The sequence below is a fragment of the Homalodisca vitripennis genome, chromosome X (genome assembly GCF_021130785.1).
Source record: "Homalodisca vitripennis isolate AUS2020 chromosome X, UT_GWSS_2.1, whole genome shotgun sequence".
Classification (NCBI taxonomy): Eukaryota; Metazoa; Arthropoda; class Insecta; order Hemiptera; family Cicadellidae; genus Homalodisca; species Homalodisca vitripennis.
This window is the reverse complement of record NC_060215.1, coordinates 90791619-90809903: the sequence shown is the minus strand read 5'-3', so window position 1 is coordinate 90809903 and position 18285 is coordinate 90791619. Positions and strand designations below refer to the sequence as shown.

The window sequence follows — 18285 nt, the reverse complement described above, 5'->3', positions numbered from 1 at the left end:
ACCCCAGAAGGTTTGAGAGTTTTATGGAGCCTGGCAGCCTTTGGAAACAGTTAATATTTTTGCAGAAAATTCTCCAGATTCATCTTTTGTTCTTTCTAGTTTCTTTCTTTTATTCATTTAGGGCTTTATAGTATAGGCACCATTCACCTGTCCTTTTTTTACCTTTTTGAAGAATTTTCTCATTTTATTTTTAAGTATTTCTAGCCTCTTGCCCGCCAAGACACATTTTTCTTAAACCTGTTGCTTCTAAGGTGGCAGGTTCTTTCTCATAATGCTTTATTATGGCATTTTGTACCATTTGGGATGACTTTTCCAGTCCATATTATAGTTCTGATAAGGATCCATATCAAATAACTCTTGTGCTAGGATCTCTCTGTATCCCGTCCAGTTAGTAGATATAGAAACCCTGTGTCACATTTGTCTCTACCCCTACCTCTAGGTCGAACCTAACAAATCGATGGTCTGACAATAAGGTTTCCTGCAAGTCATGCCTCCTAACTTAGTTTATACTGTTTAAGCCTTTGGTTTAGGTGATATTCAACACCTCTTTTGCCTTACTTTAGTAAAAAAGTGAGTTCTGACTCTTTGTTTGCCAGTTCAAGATTATAGGTAAAGATTAACTGGAGAAGTTCCTCACCTCATTTGTTGATGTTCGAGCTGCCCCAAATTTCTGCTGGTTCACATTTCTGTTGCAGCAGAGGATTAGAGCCATTCCTCTTCTTCTAGTCGCAGCAAGACTTTCTATTTCTATTGAAAGACAGTTTGTTGATGGGTTAGGAAAGTTTGCTGAGGCAACAAGTAGCTCTTTTTTTTCTTGATGGATGGCAACTTCTACTGTCACTGCCATCATGTCTCTCATTATTAATTATGTAACAGGAAAACCTTTAATTTGTTTTGAGAGCAAAACACAGGTTTTAGGGTTTTCCACAGTTTGATCATATTAGGTTACCAACCTGAGATGCTAGGCCTCTGATAATTAGTTTATTGACCCAAGGTTCCTGGGATTAGGGCAATGTCTAGGCCTGATGAGATAAATCTACCCAAGATGTCAGTTACACCCTTTGCATAGTGGATTTTTATGCATATTATCCACATCCCTTGGTGTTCCACTCTTTTCTATCTTGGAGTGCTTCGGAACTGTACTTCCTTCTTCCTCCTGGCCGAAATCAAAGGTTCCTTCAGTGTGGCCCCTCTTCAGGAGGAGAGTAGGTCAGATTTTGAATGTCTTCTCAGCAGCTCCTATCGCTTCTGGAGCTGACTTCCCAGTGCAGATTTTGTCTGGAACTTATTCCACAGCGTCTTTTTCCACTTCCATCTCTTCCGTAATGGTGTATTGTTTTGTGATGTCACAGGCTTTTCTGTGTTCTCATTCTCTTTTTTTAGAGTCTTCTGATTGCCTTGTAGTTTTTCTCTTCAACCTTAGCTGAATTTTTCCAAACTTCCAAAACTTCTAGCTGATCCACGGACCCTCTTTTTCAAGCTTTTTAGCTTAGACACAGTCTATAGCCAGGGTAAGCAGCATAGACTTACCCTCATCACTCTGGCAGATGACAATCCACTCCCCTACCATAAAGTCTTTGTTCTGTATATTTAAGAACTTTGTACCGTATGACGATAACACATGGGGGGTGGTGACTTCTGAGGTCGTAGTAAATAAATACTAGAAATACAAAGTGTACTTATATGTTCAGTTTTAATTACGAAAACTTAAAAGCACCACTTTTAGATGGTAAAGGAAAAGTTATGTACTGCCACGTTGCTGCCAATTAGAATATAATAACTAAAAAGTATATCTTCTAGGTGGGCCTAAAATATCCAATGTTCTATTGAATTATGCGTACGACGTTTTACTTTACAAAACAATAATATTTCACTTCCCTTCACAATAGGTAGACTCACAACCCTGTAGTCTAAGAACGGTTATTTCTAGAAGAGGAGTAGAGTTGAGAAGTGGTAGCCATCTATTCAAACAACACGTGAGATACATCAGCTACGTAAACTCGCCTAAAACAAATTCGCGACGGTATTAGCCATTTAATGATACTAAATTACTAATTTATAACAACGTGCTCGTCGCCATAAGGACGACGCCACAACCTTTATCTATCTCAATCAAGCAAATAAAAGATCTTCAAGGGTAAGTTACTTTACTATTCACATCTTTACTTTACGTTACATTCATTTTATACGTTTGGCATCAAAGGGCTAATTTAATAATACGAAAAGATAAAATTTTACTTACGGACAAAGCGCGCGAGGTCTGATCGGTTACGTAGTTGGGCTGCTACAAAGGGTTAGAAGAAAAAATTCATACGCTGCCAATTAGGTAGTTACTCCGCCCAATAATTTAGTTCCGGAACATTGGATGTAAAATAATATTATATTATACTGGCCTGATTAGGTTGCGAAATTTACATTGTATGAAATTTTAATTAACTAATTTACGGTACAGAATATCCCCCCCTGTTTTTTTGAATTTCGCAACCTTAATTAGTCGCTTTACTTTAAACATATTCTAAATAACAAACTTAATTCAACCTTTTATTCATTACATAAATTCCAAAATTCAACCATAAAAAAATACGATAGCGCGGGGTTTCAAAAGTTTCCTATGAAATCCGCTAGATCGCATGCCAATGCAGTTCTATGACTGCTCGCTTAGGGACCAAAAATAGAAAATCAATTTAGGCAAACTATTTTTCATGCAGTGCACGTTGCAGCGTTTTAGAATTTGCGGGTCGTTGCAAGAATAAGGACATTTAAGGCGATTAAATCGTGAACAAGTGTAGTGGTAGTGTTTTGTTATATAGGCGCCACATTCATACTTCTTTTTTGCATTCATACCAGTGTTTTGTGTATAGTGTTTTGCCATTAAATACCCTGAGACTTGCGGACAAGTTACCAATATGGATCGAATACTTTGGAATGAAACGTCCCCTCACGAGAAGCTAAGTCTCACTTTCCTTATTAATACTCATCACTCTTAATATACATATTTACATACAACATCCTATACATCTTACATCTACATGACTTTTAAACACTTCAAATATATCCACAAAATTCAAACTTCAATATTTTGACATACATACAAGAGACAGACACAACTTTTCATATTTGTTTCCTATATTACAAACAGGATCAACTCTGTCTCATTTCTTTATACAAAGTCTACCTACAAACTCTTTTTCTATATTTTATTTCCATTGAAACATTCGTTAAGAATTCACTAAAAAATTAACTTCCTGGATTTTATCTTATCTTTTAAATTTGGCAGCAAGTGGTTCCTTAAGCTAGGGATGCTACAAAGTTTTCTTTTATACAGAACAGGTCTTAATTTAATTTTAAATCTACAATATGAACCTTTTTTACATTCAAAACATTTTCAGTGTGTTGTACAATACAAGTTACAGGGCTTAAAAAATATAGAATTCTATAAATTCCTAACATATTTTGGTGCTAATTTTGCACAAAACTTTTTCTACCTTATTGCTTAAATAGGGGGTTCTTATCCATACTAAGGAATGCAACTTAAAGGGATGTTTTACATTTTGCTCTGAGTACTTTTGTCTATTACTGTTATGTGCTATACTCCTTTTTACATTGACCACAGCTCTCTTTAAATTGTTTACAACAGTTCCTTGGACAAATTCTCACCAATTAGATCATTTAGCTTCCATAAATTAGATAAAGCATTATTACAGGAATGATTAAACATTAAATCAAAGGCAGCAAAACTTGTGCTTTCATTATGGGCGGTGGTTTAAAACTTAATTGTATATAGCCTAGGTCATTATCCCAATTACTATGACAGTTATGATAGAAACTACGTAATAATGTAGATATGTTTCTAATATGCCCTTTCTGATTGATTTCCATTAGCCCTGTAAGGCGCTAGTCTACGGTGTTCAATAAAATTCTTAAATAAGAACTTCAATACAATGATGTAAAAATATGCGGCATTGTCTGACACTATTATTTTAGGTACAGAAAAGTTGTTTAAAAAATTATGCGGTCTAATTTATTACATATTTCAGCACTCTTACATTCCCTCAAAGGGATTAGCCATAGAAATTTACTGGCGGCATCTACAACTACAAGTAAGTATACATTGTTGTTTCTAGTTCTCACTAAGGGACCTAAAAGATCTATGAATAAACAATCCATATTGTTCTTAAATGGCACAGATACTAATTCGCCTTCATATTTTCTTTGGCACACTTTACTCATTTTACAAACATTACATGTTTTCACTTTTGCCTTTATAATTTCGTCTAAATCAGGTCTATAAAAATACTGATTAATTTTTCTTTGCGTTCTAGCAATGCCTAAATGACCTCCCTATTAAAGAACTGTGGAAGAATTCATATACTAAATCAATTAACTGTACAGGCAAAAATATCTTACTCTTACTTTTTACATTCCTTTTGTACATCAGTAAATTGTTTTTTATAAAATAACATAAATTGTTTACTATTGCTTTTTACAGATTGAATGATTTGCTGAGTTTCATTATCTTGAAGTTGATATTTTTCTAAAATCTTTAAACGCTAATGGCAAATCATTAATTAACAACCACAAATTATCCTTCTTATTGCACTTATTATTTATCTGCATTTTAGGCTTTACATTAGATGTTGGTTTACATTTTTTGCCTTCGGGAGGAGTTTTGAATGGCAGAAGGAAATCGATAATCTATTTTTATCCTGGTCTGGGACCGTTCCGGCAGTCACTGGGGATCGGATCAGCTGTTCCCGTCGACTCGCCCTCAAACATAACGTGAAAGGGCGGTCTGCCAGCGCATTATCGGTGGAACTTTTAAATTCCACCTCAAATGGCAAATTCAAAATCCTCTCGATCCACCGGGCAAGTCTTCCTACCTTCCCTTTTGTGATTGAGGACATAGGATAAAGCTTGGGTTATCAGTTATTAATTTAAAGGTTCTTACTTCTAAAAATTCGTGCCATTTTTCTATGCAAATTAGTGCACTCAAAGCTTCTTTTTCATAAACAGTATATTTTAATTCGGCATCAGTAAATTTCCTAGAGTAATAGGCTATTGGCATTAATTCATTTTGGTCGTTTTCCTGTAACAAACAACCACCTGCGGCTATTCCACTAGCATCTGTCATTACTATAAATTGCTTTGAAAAATCGGCTAACTGGAGTACAGGAGGATTCATTATAGCTTCTTTTAACTTTACAAACGAATCTTGACATTCACTTGTCCAAACAAATTAGCGTTTTTCCTTCTTAAACGATTTAAAGGATTACATAATTCGGCATAATTATTTATAAATTTTGAAAAGAAATTGGTCATACCTAAAAACTGTGAAAATCTGTTTGGCGTTCTTAGGCGGCATAAATTCTCTTATACTCCTTGTTCGCTCGGGATCTATAGTTACTGTATTATATTTTTTATTAAGTTCCCCAAAAAGGAGATTTCCTCAAAACAAAACTTTGCTTTCTCTAGGTTAGCCGTTAAGCCATGTTTGCTTAGTCTATTTACAATCTCTCTGACATGTACTAAATGCGAATCAAGGTCTTTACTGTACACTAAGATATCATCACAAAAATTTATCACATATTTAAATTTTATATTGTCTAGGACTTTGTCCAGATAGGCGGACAATACAGCACTACCAACATGTAAACCAAAGGGTACTCGTTTAAATTTATATTTACCAAATTATAGTGCTAAATGAGGTAAGATCTTGACTATCAGGTGATAATGGACATTGCAAAAAACTTTTTCTTAAATCTATTATTGAAAAATATTTGGCTCCACTAAGATGTTGATAATAATTATTTAAATCACCAATGGGAAAATCAATTTTCTGTAACTTTTTATTTAATTCGGTATAATTGACTACAAGTCTGTCCTTTTTGGTTAAAAAGGCCTGGACTGGAGTAGGCTGAAGTACTGGGTTCAATTATTCCTTGGTCCAACCAATCCTGTATTATTGTTTTCATCTTATTTACAGTAGGAGGCTCATAAAATAAGGCCTAATATTTACAGGTGTGGGGTCATTTAGAACTAATCTCACTTCCAAATCTAGAGCCTCTCCTAATTTTTGGATTAAAAAACATTTGGAAAATCCCCTATAAGGTTTTTGTATCTCAGCCTCAGCTCTAGTGCACTCCTATTTTTACATCAATGCTGTTTACTTCATGTTCAAAAGGCTGTTGTCTGACAATAGTTATTTTCTCATTACAATTGAATTTAAAAATAACATGAATCTCCATCAAGATCTAAAATTAATTTGCTATTAGATATAAATGGGTTTTCCCAATACAATGTCCCATTTTAAAATTATCCAATACAATAAATTTTACTTTCCAACAAAATTTAGAAATTTTTATCTTAGCATAACAGTAACCAAAACATTTTATTTCAGTGTTATTTGCAGCAAACATTCTATCATCTGACTTCATTAATTTAGAAACATTTTTATTCAACAATAGGCTATCATAAAATTCTTTACTAATTATATCTCTTGTAGCACCAGTATCTAATAAGCAGTTTGTTTTTTATATTTTTACCCACTATAGCTTCAATTTAAAGGCATATTGTTACACTGTCTAACATTTAGTCTTAAATTAAGGTTTTCTATAGTTTAATTTACTCCAATTTTTAATTACCTTACCATAGGTTCTCATAAAATAGTGTTTTTCTTTTCTTACTGTATTAACTATTTATAAAATTATTATTCTTAAACTTATGAAACCGGGGAGGGATATTTTTAGGTGTTGTGTGTAATACCACTCCCCTATCGACTAGTTTTTTTGGATTCCTAAAACAATTTTTTGCTAAGTGACCAGGCCTATTACAATTGAAACATAATTTTGGGTTTTTGACAGTAGGCCACTTTTTTCTAAGTTCAACATGTGGTGGATACATGTTGTTCACATATGTCTTACTTAAATTGTCCCTTAAGTTATCATATAAAGTTATATTGTTACTAGCTATCACACATTTTCCAAATCTGTAAAACAAATGGGATTGTTTTCAAAAAACTAACTTATTTCTATCTGTAGGCTTAATACCTCTTTTTATACAAGTTACCAAGTCCTGTTCACTTATGTTACACAATATAAAACTTGACTGAGCTCTTTGATGTCATAGATGTATTCATACAGTGGCTCATCAAACCTTTGTGGCCTATAAACTAAATCTAAGTCTCAGTCTTTCATTAGGCCTACAGGGATAAAAGCACTAATTAATTCCCTGTGTAGATAGTTGATATTTGGCATGACAGACTTACACTGTATTATTTTGGCTAAAAGTGGACCTTTTGCATAACATGGTAACAATGCTAAAATTTCATTTTCTGATAGGCTAGTTTCACATTTTAGTTTTAACAAAGTTTTCAAAAAGTTTATTAGCTCAGGTACTACTAAGCCATTTGTTACTGTAAAATTTTGTAAATAACATTCTACAGGGTTGTTTAACTTATTAAACATATTTAAAACCAGACATAGGTTGACTAATACAATCATTGTTTGCATTATAAAGAGGCATTATTAGGCAAAGTGGGGGTACTGGCAGTAGGCTGTGATATTGTTGGTGGTTGTACAGAAATAGGGCCCTATTTGTCCTTTCACTGCCTGTTCCATAGCCTCATCTTGTTCTAATGATTCATATTAAATTGGCTTCTAACACTTTAAGCTGTTCTAGGTTCACTGTAGGTAGCAAGTTTTTAGCTAACTGTTGTTTCAACATTTACTAGCCTACACTTTAAAGCTGATAAAGTTTCACTATGTACAGAACTTAGTTCTAGCTGGTTGTCTAAAAATAAACGGTTTATAAATGTTTACACTTTTCTTGGAATTTGGTGATTTCTAAAGGTGAACTAGCACTGTTCAATTCACTGCATCCATGTTCTAATAATATCACTTTTTCACTGAGAAGTTTTACTTCCTGATTGTGGTCTATTTTTAATAGGCTACTAGCAGTAGGTAAAATATTGTTTCTCAAACACTGTCTTAAGGACTTTTCTGAGTTCATTTACTGTACTGTCACTATTTAAATTTAATACCTCCAGATATCATTCAAATACCAACTCATCTTTAGACAAATATTCTATTTTAATGGCAGGCATTGTGGCGTTTTTCACTCAGTTTCACCCAGTTTGATGGCAGAGTAGGCACATCAATAGCAGATTGGCGCAATAAAATTGTGTGTACCGTATGACGATAACACATGGGGGTGGTGACTTCTGAGGTCGTAGTAATAAATACTAGAAATACAAAGTGTACTTATAAGTTCAGTTTAATTTACGAAAACTTAAAAGCACCACTTTTAGATGGTAAAGGAAAAGTTATGTACTGCCACGTTGCTGCCAATTAGAATATAATAACTAAAAAGTATATCTTCTAGGTGGGCCTAAAATATCCAATGTTCTATTGAATTATGCGTACGACGTTTTTACTTTACAAAACAATAATATTTCACTTCCCTTCACAATAGGTAGACTCACAACCCTGTAGTCTAAGAACGGTTTATTTCTAGAAGAGGAGTAGAGTTGAGAAGTGGTAGCCATCTATTCAAACAACACGTGAGATACATCAGCTACGTAAACTCGCCTAAAACAAATTCGCGACGGTATTAGCCATTTAATGATACAAATTACTATTTATAACAACGTGCTCGTCGCCATAAGGACGACGCCACAACCTTTATCTATCTCAATCAAGCAAATAAAAGATCTTCAAGGGTAAGTTACTTTACTATTCACATCTTTACTTTACGTTACATTCATTTTATAACGTTTGGCATCAAAGGGCTAATTTAATAATACGAAAAGATAAATTTTTACTTACGGACAAAGCGCGCGAGGTCTGATCGGTTACGTAGTTGGGCTGCTACAAAGGGTTAGAAGAAAAAATTCATACGCGTGCCAATTAGGTAGTTACTCCGCCCAATAATTTAGTTCCGGAACATTGGATGTAAAATAATATTATATTATACTGGCTGATTAGGTTGCGAAATTTACATTGTATGAAATTTAATTAACTAATTTACGGTACAACTTAAGAATCTTCTCTTTGGAGTCGTTTCTGCTGTTTGTGAGGTCACATTTCTTGGGTGAGGAATCTCCCTCTGGCACAATCCAGAAATGTGCCTCTTCTCAAGGCCTATGAGTATCTTATTTATCTCTTATTAGCTATTACACTGTTTTTTTTATTCTCATAAGTGATTATCAAGGCCTCTTGTCTTGATCCTGTAGAAACTTGGGGAGTTTGGACTCCTTTTCTTCCACAATCACTTCCAGGATAGTGTTTTAAATTGCTCAGGTTTAAGGAAGATTTCCGGAAAATCAGACTCAAGTATACTTACTCTTATTTACTTGCCTCAGTTACTTGCTTGACGAACATTTTTGGAGGAGGTGCAGAATGTTCTTTTATGTCTCTTGGCCTTCCTCTTTTCTAGTTATTTTTCTCAGATGTCACTCTAGAGTGGAGCCCTCTGAGTGAGGTCTTTTTGGCTTGACCTCTCTTTGTTTTTTGAGCCATAGATGTTGCCCTTTTGGGATTGGTTTTAAGGCAAATTCTCTGGTTTCTTCTAGAATGTGGCCATGCCATCCTTATCCTGGCTACGCCATACAACTTAGTAGGGGCCTCCAGGGCAAGATTTACAACTTGTGCTCCCTGGTCCCTTTGGTGTTCATCTTCCAGTATTGCATCCTCTTCAGATTTATCAACTCGTACGTAGTCAGGATATTCAGGAATTCTACTGGGGAGCCTTTTTGTCTTGGGCTTCTTTGGTTGTTCTAAATGATCAGGTTTGCAAGGGACAAATTTGCCCATCACCCTTGATTATGAACCCTTCTGAGAAGATAAACATTTCATTGCTATAAGTTGTGTCCGTTTGGAATCGCTCGACGTATGTGCTACCTATTGGATAATGCTAAAAATACACGCTATTAGTGACCGACGAGCAGCGACAAGCGGAGTGTTGTAGAACTAGTGCAGCGTGCGTAGTTTAGAACAGTTAAACCCGCACATGCTCGCACACTTACCATAATTGCATGCTGCAACCCTTGATTATGAATCCTTCTGAAGTTGCAACCCTGCACCTAGGCCTCAGCGACTGTATATGATTATGAGCACGGGTGCTCAACAGGCTTGTAAAGTAGGCGTTACAAACCAGGAGAGACCATTATCTGCACATGCGATTCAACACAACCAAAATAATTTTGAAAATTGCTTCAACTTAAAAACAATTTATCATTTAGAAATAAACCCTGGATCTCATTTTGCTCATTTCAGTAATCAGAATCTTTATTTCTTTCAAATCACACACTAAAATATGAAAAAAGATCGACATGAGACGAATCCTGTAGGTGAACCTAATTTATATCTAATAAATTTAAGAATATTGAAATTCACATCAGCTAATTTTAAATTTAAACAGCCTAAATCTTAGGTTTAAGATAAATATCAATTACTTTTATAAAAATGTATTATTTACTAATATACACAAACGCTACAAATCCTAATAATATTACAAATTCAAAAGTGGCTATGTTTGTTTTGTTTTCACGCAAACTACTTACTTAATTGGTAGTACTGAAACTTAGCATGGATATTCTTAGCGTTCCTAGTATGAACATAGGCCTATTATAACACTAGTACAGTGCTAAATGTATAATGTAATTTGTAACATTGAATACGCTTAATGTGATACATAAAATTTAATATGTATAGTATAATATTTAATATTTATATTATAATTTACTTAAATTATTAATACATATCTTTAAATATCTAATAGGAATTGTCTTTTAATTAGGTACTCTATAAAATTAATAAAATTGATGTTAAGATGTGAAATCATCGTAGTTCTATTTATTTGCATTAAATTATTTTTTTCTTTGTGTATTAACAGTTTAGAACATTTTGACTAATTACATAGGATTTTATACCTTAACGTAGTTATAAAATAATAAAAATATATTTACATTAACAAATTGAGTACTGTCTGCAAGTTCAATATTATAAAATATCTCTAAATCTATTTATTTGGATTAAGTGATTAGTTTTTTCCCTACAAATAAACATTGTGTATAATACGTTTATCCAAATCCATAATAGTTCAAATTAATGTACTTAATCCGTCAGCAGCCACAATGTAATAATTGTGGTATTGCGTAACCTGGCTCACACTTTACAGGTGTGGATTGCAGGCTGTGGATTTCCACTCAGCGACTGGGTGAGCTATTAAATTGACAAGAATTTTGCACAAGCGACTCAGAATATTGTTTCAGAGCCCTGAAATGGGCAACAGCTCGTATCGAGAAAGCAAGTAGACAAGAGCCGAGCAATTCAGACTACCACCAACAAACCCTGAACATCTGCTGGCCATGAATTTTGTGTGTAGGGAAGGGGTTAGGGGAGGTACGGGCTGATGGTTGAAGGGATGGTTGTGAGTCTGGTGACGAGTCTGGTGACGGGTATGCAAACCTCGTAAAACTCTGTACACTGGCTGTTCACACCTGTCCCTTAGGGATGATTTATCTTCTCAGAAGGATTCATAATCAAGGCCATTTCTGATCCCTTTACTTTTTGTGAACTTTTAGTCCACATTTTGAGAGCTACTTGAGTTCTCTTGTTTGGATTTAAATTTTAATTTTCTGCATTACTCATAGTGTTCCCATGAGTAGCGGAGAAATAAAGCCACCCCAAGCAGCGCTCCACTCTACCTGGAGGAGGCTACTTTAAACTGGAGGTCGCCAGAAATCCAGATTTCTCATATTAGATATCAAGCTCTTCCTTGATCATGCAGTCCTCATATGCTGTTCTACCTTGCCTTGGAAAGCAGGAAAAAATAAATCAAGTTAAGGAAAGAATAGAAGAAGTCAAGTTTTGTGGGAAAAGGTTTTCCCGATAGATGAGGATAGACTGAAAAGAAACTGAGTGAGTGGTGATAGATAATAGGAAAGAAGCCAGCCAGTGCAGCTCAGCCTGATTGGTTATAACTTGAAGACAAGAAGTGGATTAGGCAGTTCCCAGGTGTACGGATACAGAAATACAGCACTTGATAAGAGAAGGTGGCTGTGATAATGCATCTTGGATGCACTGACTTGAAACATGTATTGAAGTGTGAAGATTTCACCACTCTGCACCTTATTTGTGCTTATATTTGGTTTGAAAATGCACTAGAGCATTGGAAAGTTGTGCCTGGGAAAACTGGGAATAAACTATGAATTTGTAAAACTTTTAAGTGGTCACCCTGACTATGTTAGGTATGTGTTTTTCACCTATTATTATTTCTATCACGTAAATAATACAGAATTGTTATAATATATTATGTCGCTTTTTTGTAAGAAGAAATATTCAGTTTCCAATTGCCCATGACAATTTCTGAGTTTACATGTTCGAAATAAATAAGTTTGGAAATTTAGGGAGCCCTTACGGGAACTGAGAGATGGACGATGCCTACTATTTTTTTTAGATACAATTTTAACAATTTGTAGATTTTGATTTTTTTAATTTGGACTATACCAAGTCTGTAGCCATAGTCACCTTAAAATGCTAAAATTTGAGACTATAAATATTTTGTACAAATTTAGTCTCCCATGTTCCTACTTCACCCACTATTTACTCTTGTGTCCTGCTGTTATTGTTTTCTACAGTTCTCCATTATTGAGAGTTTATTACAATAATAGTTGAATAAAATTCGGTTCCAGCTGTCAAAAGGCAATTTTCCAGCTTAAAACCATGTTGTTTCTTATAACATTAAGAATGTGTCATTAGCAACACATTCATAATCTTTTGAAAATGTTGTGGTTGGATTTGGTCTAAAACTTTGACATGCATTAATTTCTCCTTTCTTAAAAGTTAATTTAATATCGTTGTTTACAACCTAGAATGTTTTAATTGAATTTTGCTTTACAAGATTATTAGTTAAAATTGGTTAAACCATGGGAATTTAAATAAGTAAATAATGTTACTTCTCAAACTCACTTACTTATAATGAAGTAGATTAATGAATAAAAGGTGTGGAATTAATAAATACCTCATATTGTTTACAGCTAAAGAAGAAGAAGCATTGAGGATGCCTTCAGAGGGTGCAGAAGGAGTTCATCACTATTCTCCGTGTCATGTGGTCATCAAACCTGTCCAAGAAATGTGAACTGCTTCTTTTGTGTGACATTACCTAACTCAATTTTTAAAAAGAATATTTTTTTAGCTAAGTAAATATTATTAAGATCAACTGTCTCTTATTAATATGACAAACAAATTATATTTTAAAGACAATTTCACTGAAAAGCTCCATGTTATATAAACAAGCCTTAAACTTCATATTTACAGATGATAACTACTTTTTCATGTAATTGGAAATGTTTAGCAAATTAAAAGTAATATTTCACATGTGATACAATAGTATTTTAGATAGTTTGTTTTAAAAAGCAACACTTAATAAAATTTTAAGTGGCATATTTTTGAAATGCTATTGACATTTATTTATACTTCTTAATACTCAAAAGAATGAAGTACTTGTCATTTCCTTAATCTTGTATTTACTAGAATAATTTTCCTACTCTGTTACAAGAAAACTGAATTATTACTGATATTACTTCAGTTTGTAACTGCAATGTTAAAGTTTATTTTGTGTTTTTATAAACATATTTAATTCACAGTACATTAGCCACTGAAAGGTTATCATTGAGTTACCAAATATGTTTATCAACTGTGCAGTTATAAGATTGTAGTTTTTATACAAGCAGCTGCATTGTTTTTAAATGACTATTCGGTTTTGATATTGACTAATGTAAAAATAAATATGTAATCATGGACATTTTCAAATAGTAGACATATTGAAAAGGAAAAAGCTTTTTTCTGTTTGTTAAGGTCATAAAATACATGTCTGGTAAACTTCGAAATGACTTGCTTTCATTGGTTTGAAAAAGAAGAGACGTTTTTGCTTTACATATTATTAGTTCTAAATTTATCATTGGTTCCTAAGTTAAGCTTCCGTGTTCGAGTGATGTATTATTTTGTTTTTTTATTGTTTTAAATACTAATCGCATTGTTACTGTGTTTTAAATTGTTGTGATCTCAGTTACTTGTTTTTGATCTCTGATATACGTAGTTTGTGTAGGTTTTATAAACATCTTAATATTTAAATTTTGAAATGTATTAAAATGTGCCATGTTGTAAAGGCTGTTTAGCTTCCATGGCTATCTAAGTATTTAATCCATTATCCACGCTTTCACATTTTTTTAAATTTGTAAATAAAACACAGCTCTTCTAAAGCAAATTGTAATTTTAAATTACCTTTTTACTTAAAATTATAATTACTTTACTTATGGTTCACTTACTTTCTAACCATCTTTGTGACGAATTTAGAGAAAATCATACTATAATATGGTTTAAAAACTTACCTACTAAAATCAAGTATTAATAGCTAAAGTTTCTATGTTATCCTAAGCGAAATGTAACTCCTAGTCCCTAAAAACATTATTACTCACTTAAAGATACGAAAGAGTCACCTAGTAATTTAAAAAGTAGTTACATATTATATATAAATTGAACAGAATTTAAGTACTCCAATAGCCAATAATATTTTTTTTAGTTTAGTGAGATATAAAACATTAAATCTAATAGATTTTATTACTTTTCCTTTATTCGCAAACTTATAGCAGGAATTACTGATAGTTCTAGCGTTAAAACAACACTGCACAATTGAAAGGAAATATATATATTTGGTGGAAATGAACTAGACGCCACTCTCCTGTCAACTCTGTAAAGATTATCTGGGATGAAGGAAGCAGATACATGATCAGATGACAACTGTGTTTTGGACAAACATTGACAGGAACTTACGCAAATATAAGTTATCCTGAAATTTGACACAAACTTTCACTTTACCTACAAGACATTGCACATTACCATTTCCACATTAATAAACATTTCTGGAAGGGTTGATTTCTCCAGCAAACACTGTTTGACTTTTCATGGTTTCAATTTTATTATTAAATCAAAACAGAAGTAAATATTTTTAAGAAAACGAGTACATGTGTAGTTTAAGGTCTTTTTAGCAACTGATGTGTTATATGCAGTCAGTCAATTGAAAAAAAATGGTTTAAATCCATTTAAAAAGTCTGCTTTTGAAATTGTAAACATTTTTTAGGTAAAAATTTAAATGAGCTTAACAAATCCAAAAATTAAAAAATGTGCAAGTAAGAAGCTTTTTAGATATATACTCACTACACTGTGATTAAAATTCAATATTTTGTAACTTTTTAATAAATTATAAAGTTATGTATGTTTTGTCACTTTTAAGCATACGGTGGTTCACAAATAATGAAAATTTAATCAAATTCACGTTAGAGTTTAGATAATTTTGGTTTTGTGAAAAAAACATGTATTTTGGAGTAACATTTGTTATTAATTAATCATAATTCTACATTGTTAAAGAAATTATAGAACTGAGAAGAGTTGTGTTTATATATGTATTTGTAGTTGTATAATCATATCACTTTTAAATGTAGTAGTATTGTTATTCTGTGTGGACACCAGTTCCACACTACTCGTAGTGTACATAGTGTATGTTGGCAAACTTTCCTGATTTTAACATGAATAACAGAAAACAAATATTAAAGCATGTTAAAGTTCAATAATTGTACTAAGTTGCTAAAATCAAGCATACCTAAAAATTAAAACAATGTAAATATGTGACGATAAACTCACCCAAGTTTTAGTTGTTGTACATGACCGGTGAGTTCATCCCCACATATTTACTAGGTTTACAAAATTTTAGGTAAGTTTAATCTGATGCCTTAATGTTTTTTGACACCCAACGAAAAGGATAGATTCAAAATAGTTGTGTTCTATTTTTTGTATTATTAACGATGGTGAATTTAATAAAATCTGTTATATATGGTTCTGTTAAAGCGGTTTACAATGTCACATTAGCACTTCTACGCTTTAAAATATTGCTGCAAATTATTAGCGTACTATTACACCTGTCTACACTACATGTAGTTGGAATTGGCATTTATTTACTATTACGTATTTCTTATCATACTAGAGAGTGGTTAATACATCGGACTGTTTGTTAAATTTGTGGAGATCTCAGAATTGTGTTATTTTTATTAGTAAATGTGTATAGGGTGGTTTGTACTTACAAAAAATGAGTGATATTAGAAGGTAAACAAAAGCCAAAGATACAGAAATTAGTTTTTGATGGCCTTAATCTTTTGTAATAATGCCTACTAGTTTATGGATGTATATTTTTAGTTGTAGTTAGTTAGTTTAGTTGTATGCTAATATTTTTAATTCATTTTCTTTACTATCTGATAGTCTGCATAGAATTTTCATTTCAAGGCATGTGTGTGTGTGTGTATATATATATATATATATATATATATATATATATACACACACACACACACATGTATATATATGTTAATGTTAAAATATATTACTTTACAGTGTTTGAAGAGTCATTTGATACTTTAGTATGAAAAAAAACCATTCACATCATTTTAACTGAAACTGAGTTTTTGTAGTACATACAACTACTTTATCAGTGTCACGGATCGAATAGTGGTTTAGTAGTGATGAATCATGATTAGATTGGTGTAGGTTAAAACACTGGAATTTATTCAACAGTATTTCAAACGTGATTTAACACACGTGCCCACTGTTGACTTAGTAAACATCACTCTCGGTTGACTTACAAGCATTTCTAGAAAACGTCACATACTAATATGGCCAGATATGTGTTAAGAAAGTTGAAGCATTTCTGGTACTGTAAATAACACATTATTGGAATAATCATATATAATCTTGGTATCTCAAATGTTGTTTGAATTCCTGTCACAACCTAGCGTTGCAATATAATATTTCCATTCCCTGATGATTTGTCATGAATTTAAATTAATTTATTAATGCTATTGCTACTGTAAAGCCTGTAGTAAACATCATAAACAGCAACTATCAAATAGATATTTAAATTTAAGTCATTATTTAGTTGTATCTTCCTCCCCCCAATACACGAAAATTTTTCTATACAGACCAAATCAGTTCAATAATTCAAGGTCTTTTCAATTTAAATATATTTAATTTATCTTTTCTAGTTGGGTTGTTAAATGTGTCAATAATGTTATTGCTGAAATAGTACAACACATATGCCTCCTAACAGACTGGTAGCACGACTCTTTAGTTTAAGTTTTTTACCTTAGTACTTAGTCAGTCAGGAAACACTGGCTGCAACCTTTTTTAAGGCATTTGCCTTAAACATATTCAGTAAGGACAAGTGAAGTTCGTTTGACATTGTTGCCTTCCTTTATTTTACACATTGAAACAATTGTACCTTCCCTGGAAGTGAATGTGAACAATAAACCAATGTAGTATTCTAAATCTTTAAGTTTATAGTGGCTCTGATTGCTTTTATAACTATCTCAGGGTATTTGGAAGCCTGTTTATACAAACAGTAGTTTAACATGTGCACAGATTGAGTAATACCAGTACATTGAAAACTTGACAACATTTTAAATAGGATTTTTTTCTATTCTGAAACGTTGATGCTATTGTGATATTAGATTTTATTTCAGTGATAACTGTGATAATATTTTTCACATGTTTCAATACATTATATTGAGCTTGAATCATACCAAAAATGCTCCCAATTTGTAACACACAAAACTAGTCTTGTAAGAGTTCCAAGAGCTTTATAATATAATGGGTTGTCATATTATTTAGCTGTGTTAATTATTTTTGTATTACTCTCTTTTTGCTAATAAACGGATATTCAAATATTTTATTTGTCCTATTTTTTTACCCTGCAGTAATCAATACATTTATTTAAATATGATTTTAATTAATTTATTAAGATTTAAATAATTAATTTATTATCTATAACAAGACCAAGATACTGAACGACGTGCTTTCTCTGGATCTCACTTCACTAGTCCATAAAAAATAAGTAAGGATTAGAGTTTTATGGGTAAAAATGGCTGCTACAATTTCACTGAGGTTCAGGAAGATGTGCAGGCTCATGTCCTCTGGAATGCCCTCCCATTACAGTTCATTTGGCACCCTCCATCCTGGTGGATAAAATGTAGTGAAATATATTTTATTTATCTAAATTAGATTACTAATTTCAGATGAATAATACAGTGAAATTATTCAGTTTGCTCATGTCGAAGCCAAAATAAATATAATCCGTATGTTTTATTACAATAACAAGTGAACAAAAAGTTTAGATACTCAAGTTTGAAAGTTAATCAATCACAAACTAACCAGTAGTGCTACAATAACAGGAGTTGCATTA

At 32.6% G+C, this 18285-nt stretch overlaps 1 protein-coding gene across 2 annotated transcripts in view; it reads left to right on the top strand.

The window, feature by feature from the left end:
* Nucleotides 1–17770, top strand: part of LOC124369343 — a 54008-nt gene extending 36238 nt beyond the window's left edge. For both annotated transcript variants that reach the window (XM_046827319.1, XM_046827316.1), the window contains exon 4: nucleotides 13037–17770. In XM_046827319.1, coding sequence (XP_046683275.1) covers nucleotides 13037–13137 — 101 coding nt within the window. In that variant the 3' untranslated portion in view covers nucleotides 13138–17770. The remainder of the gene's footprint in view (nucleotides 1–13036) is intronic.
* The last annotated feature ends 515 nt before the right edge of the window (nucleotides 17771–18285 follow it).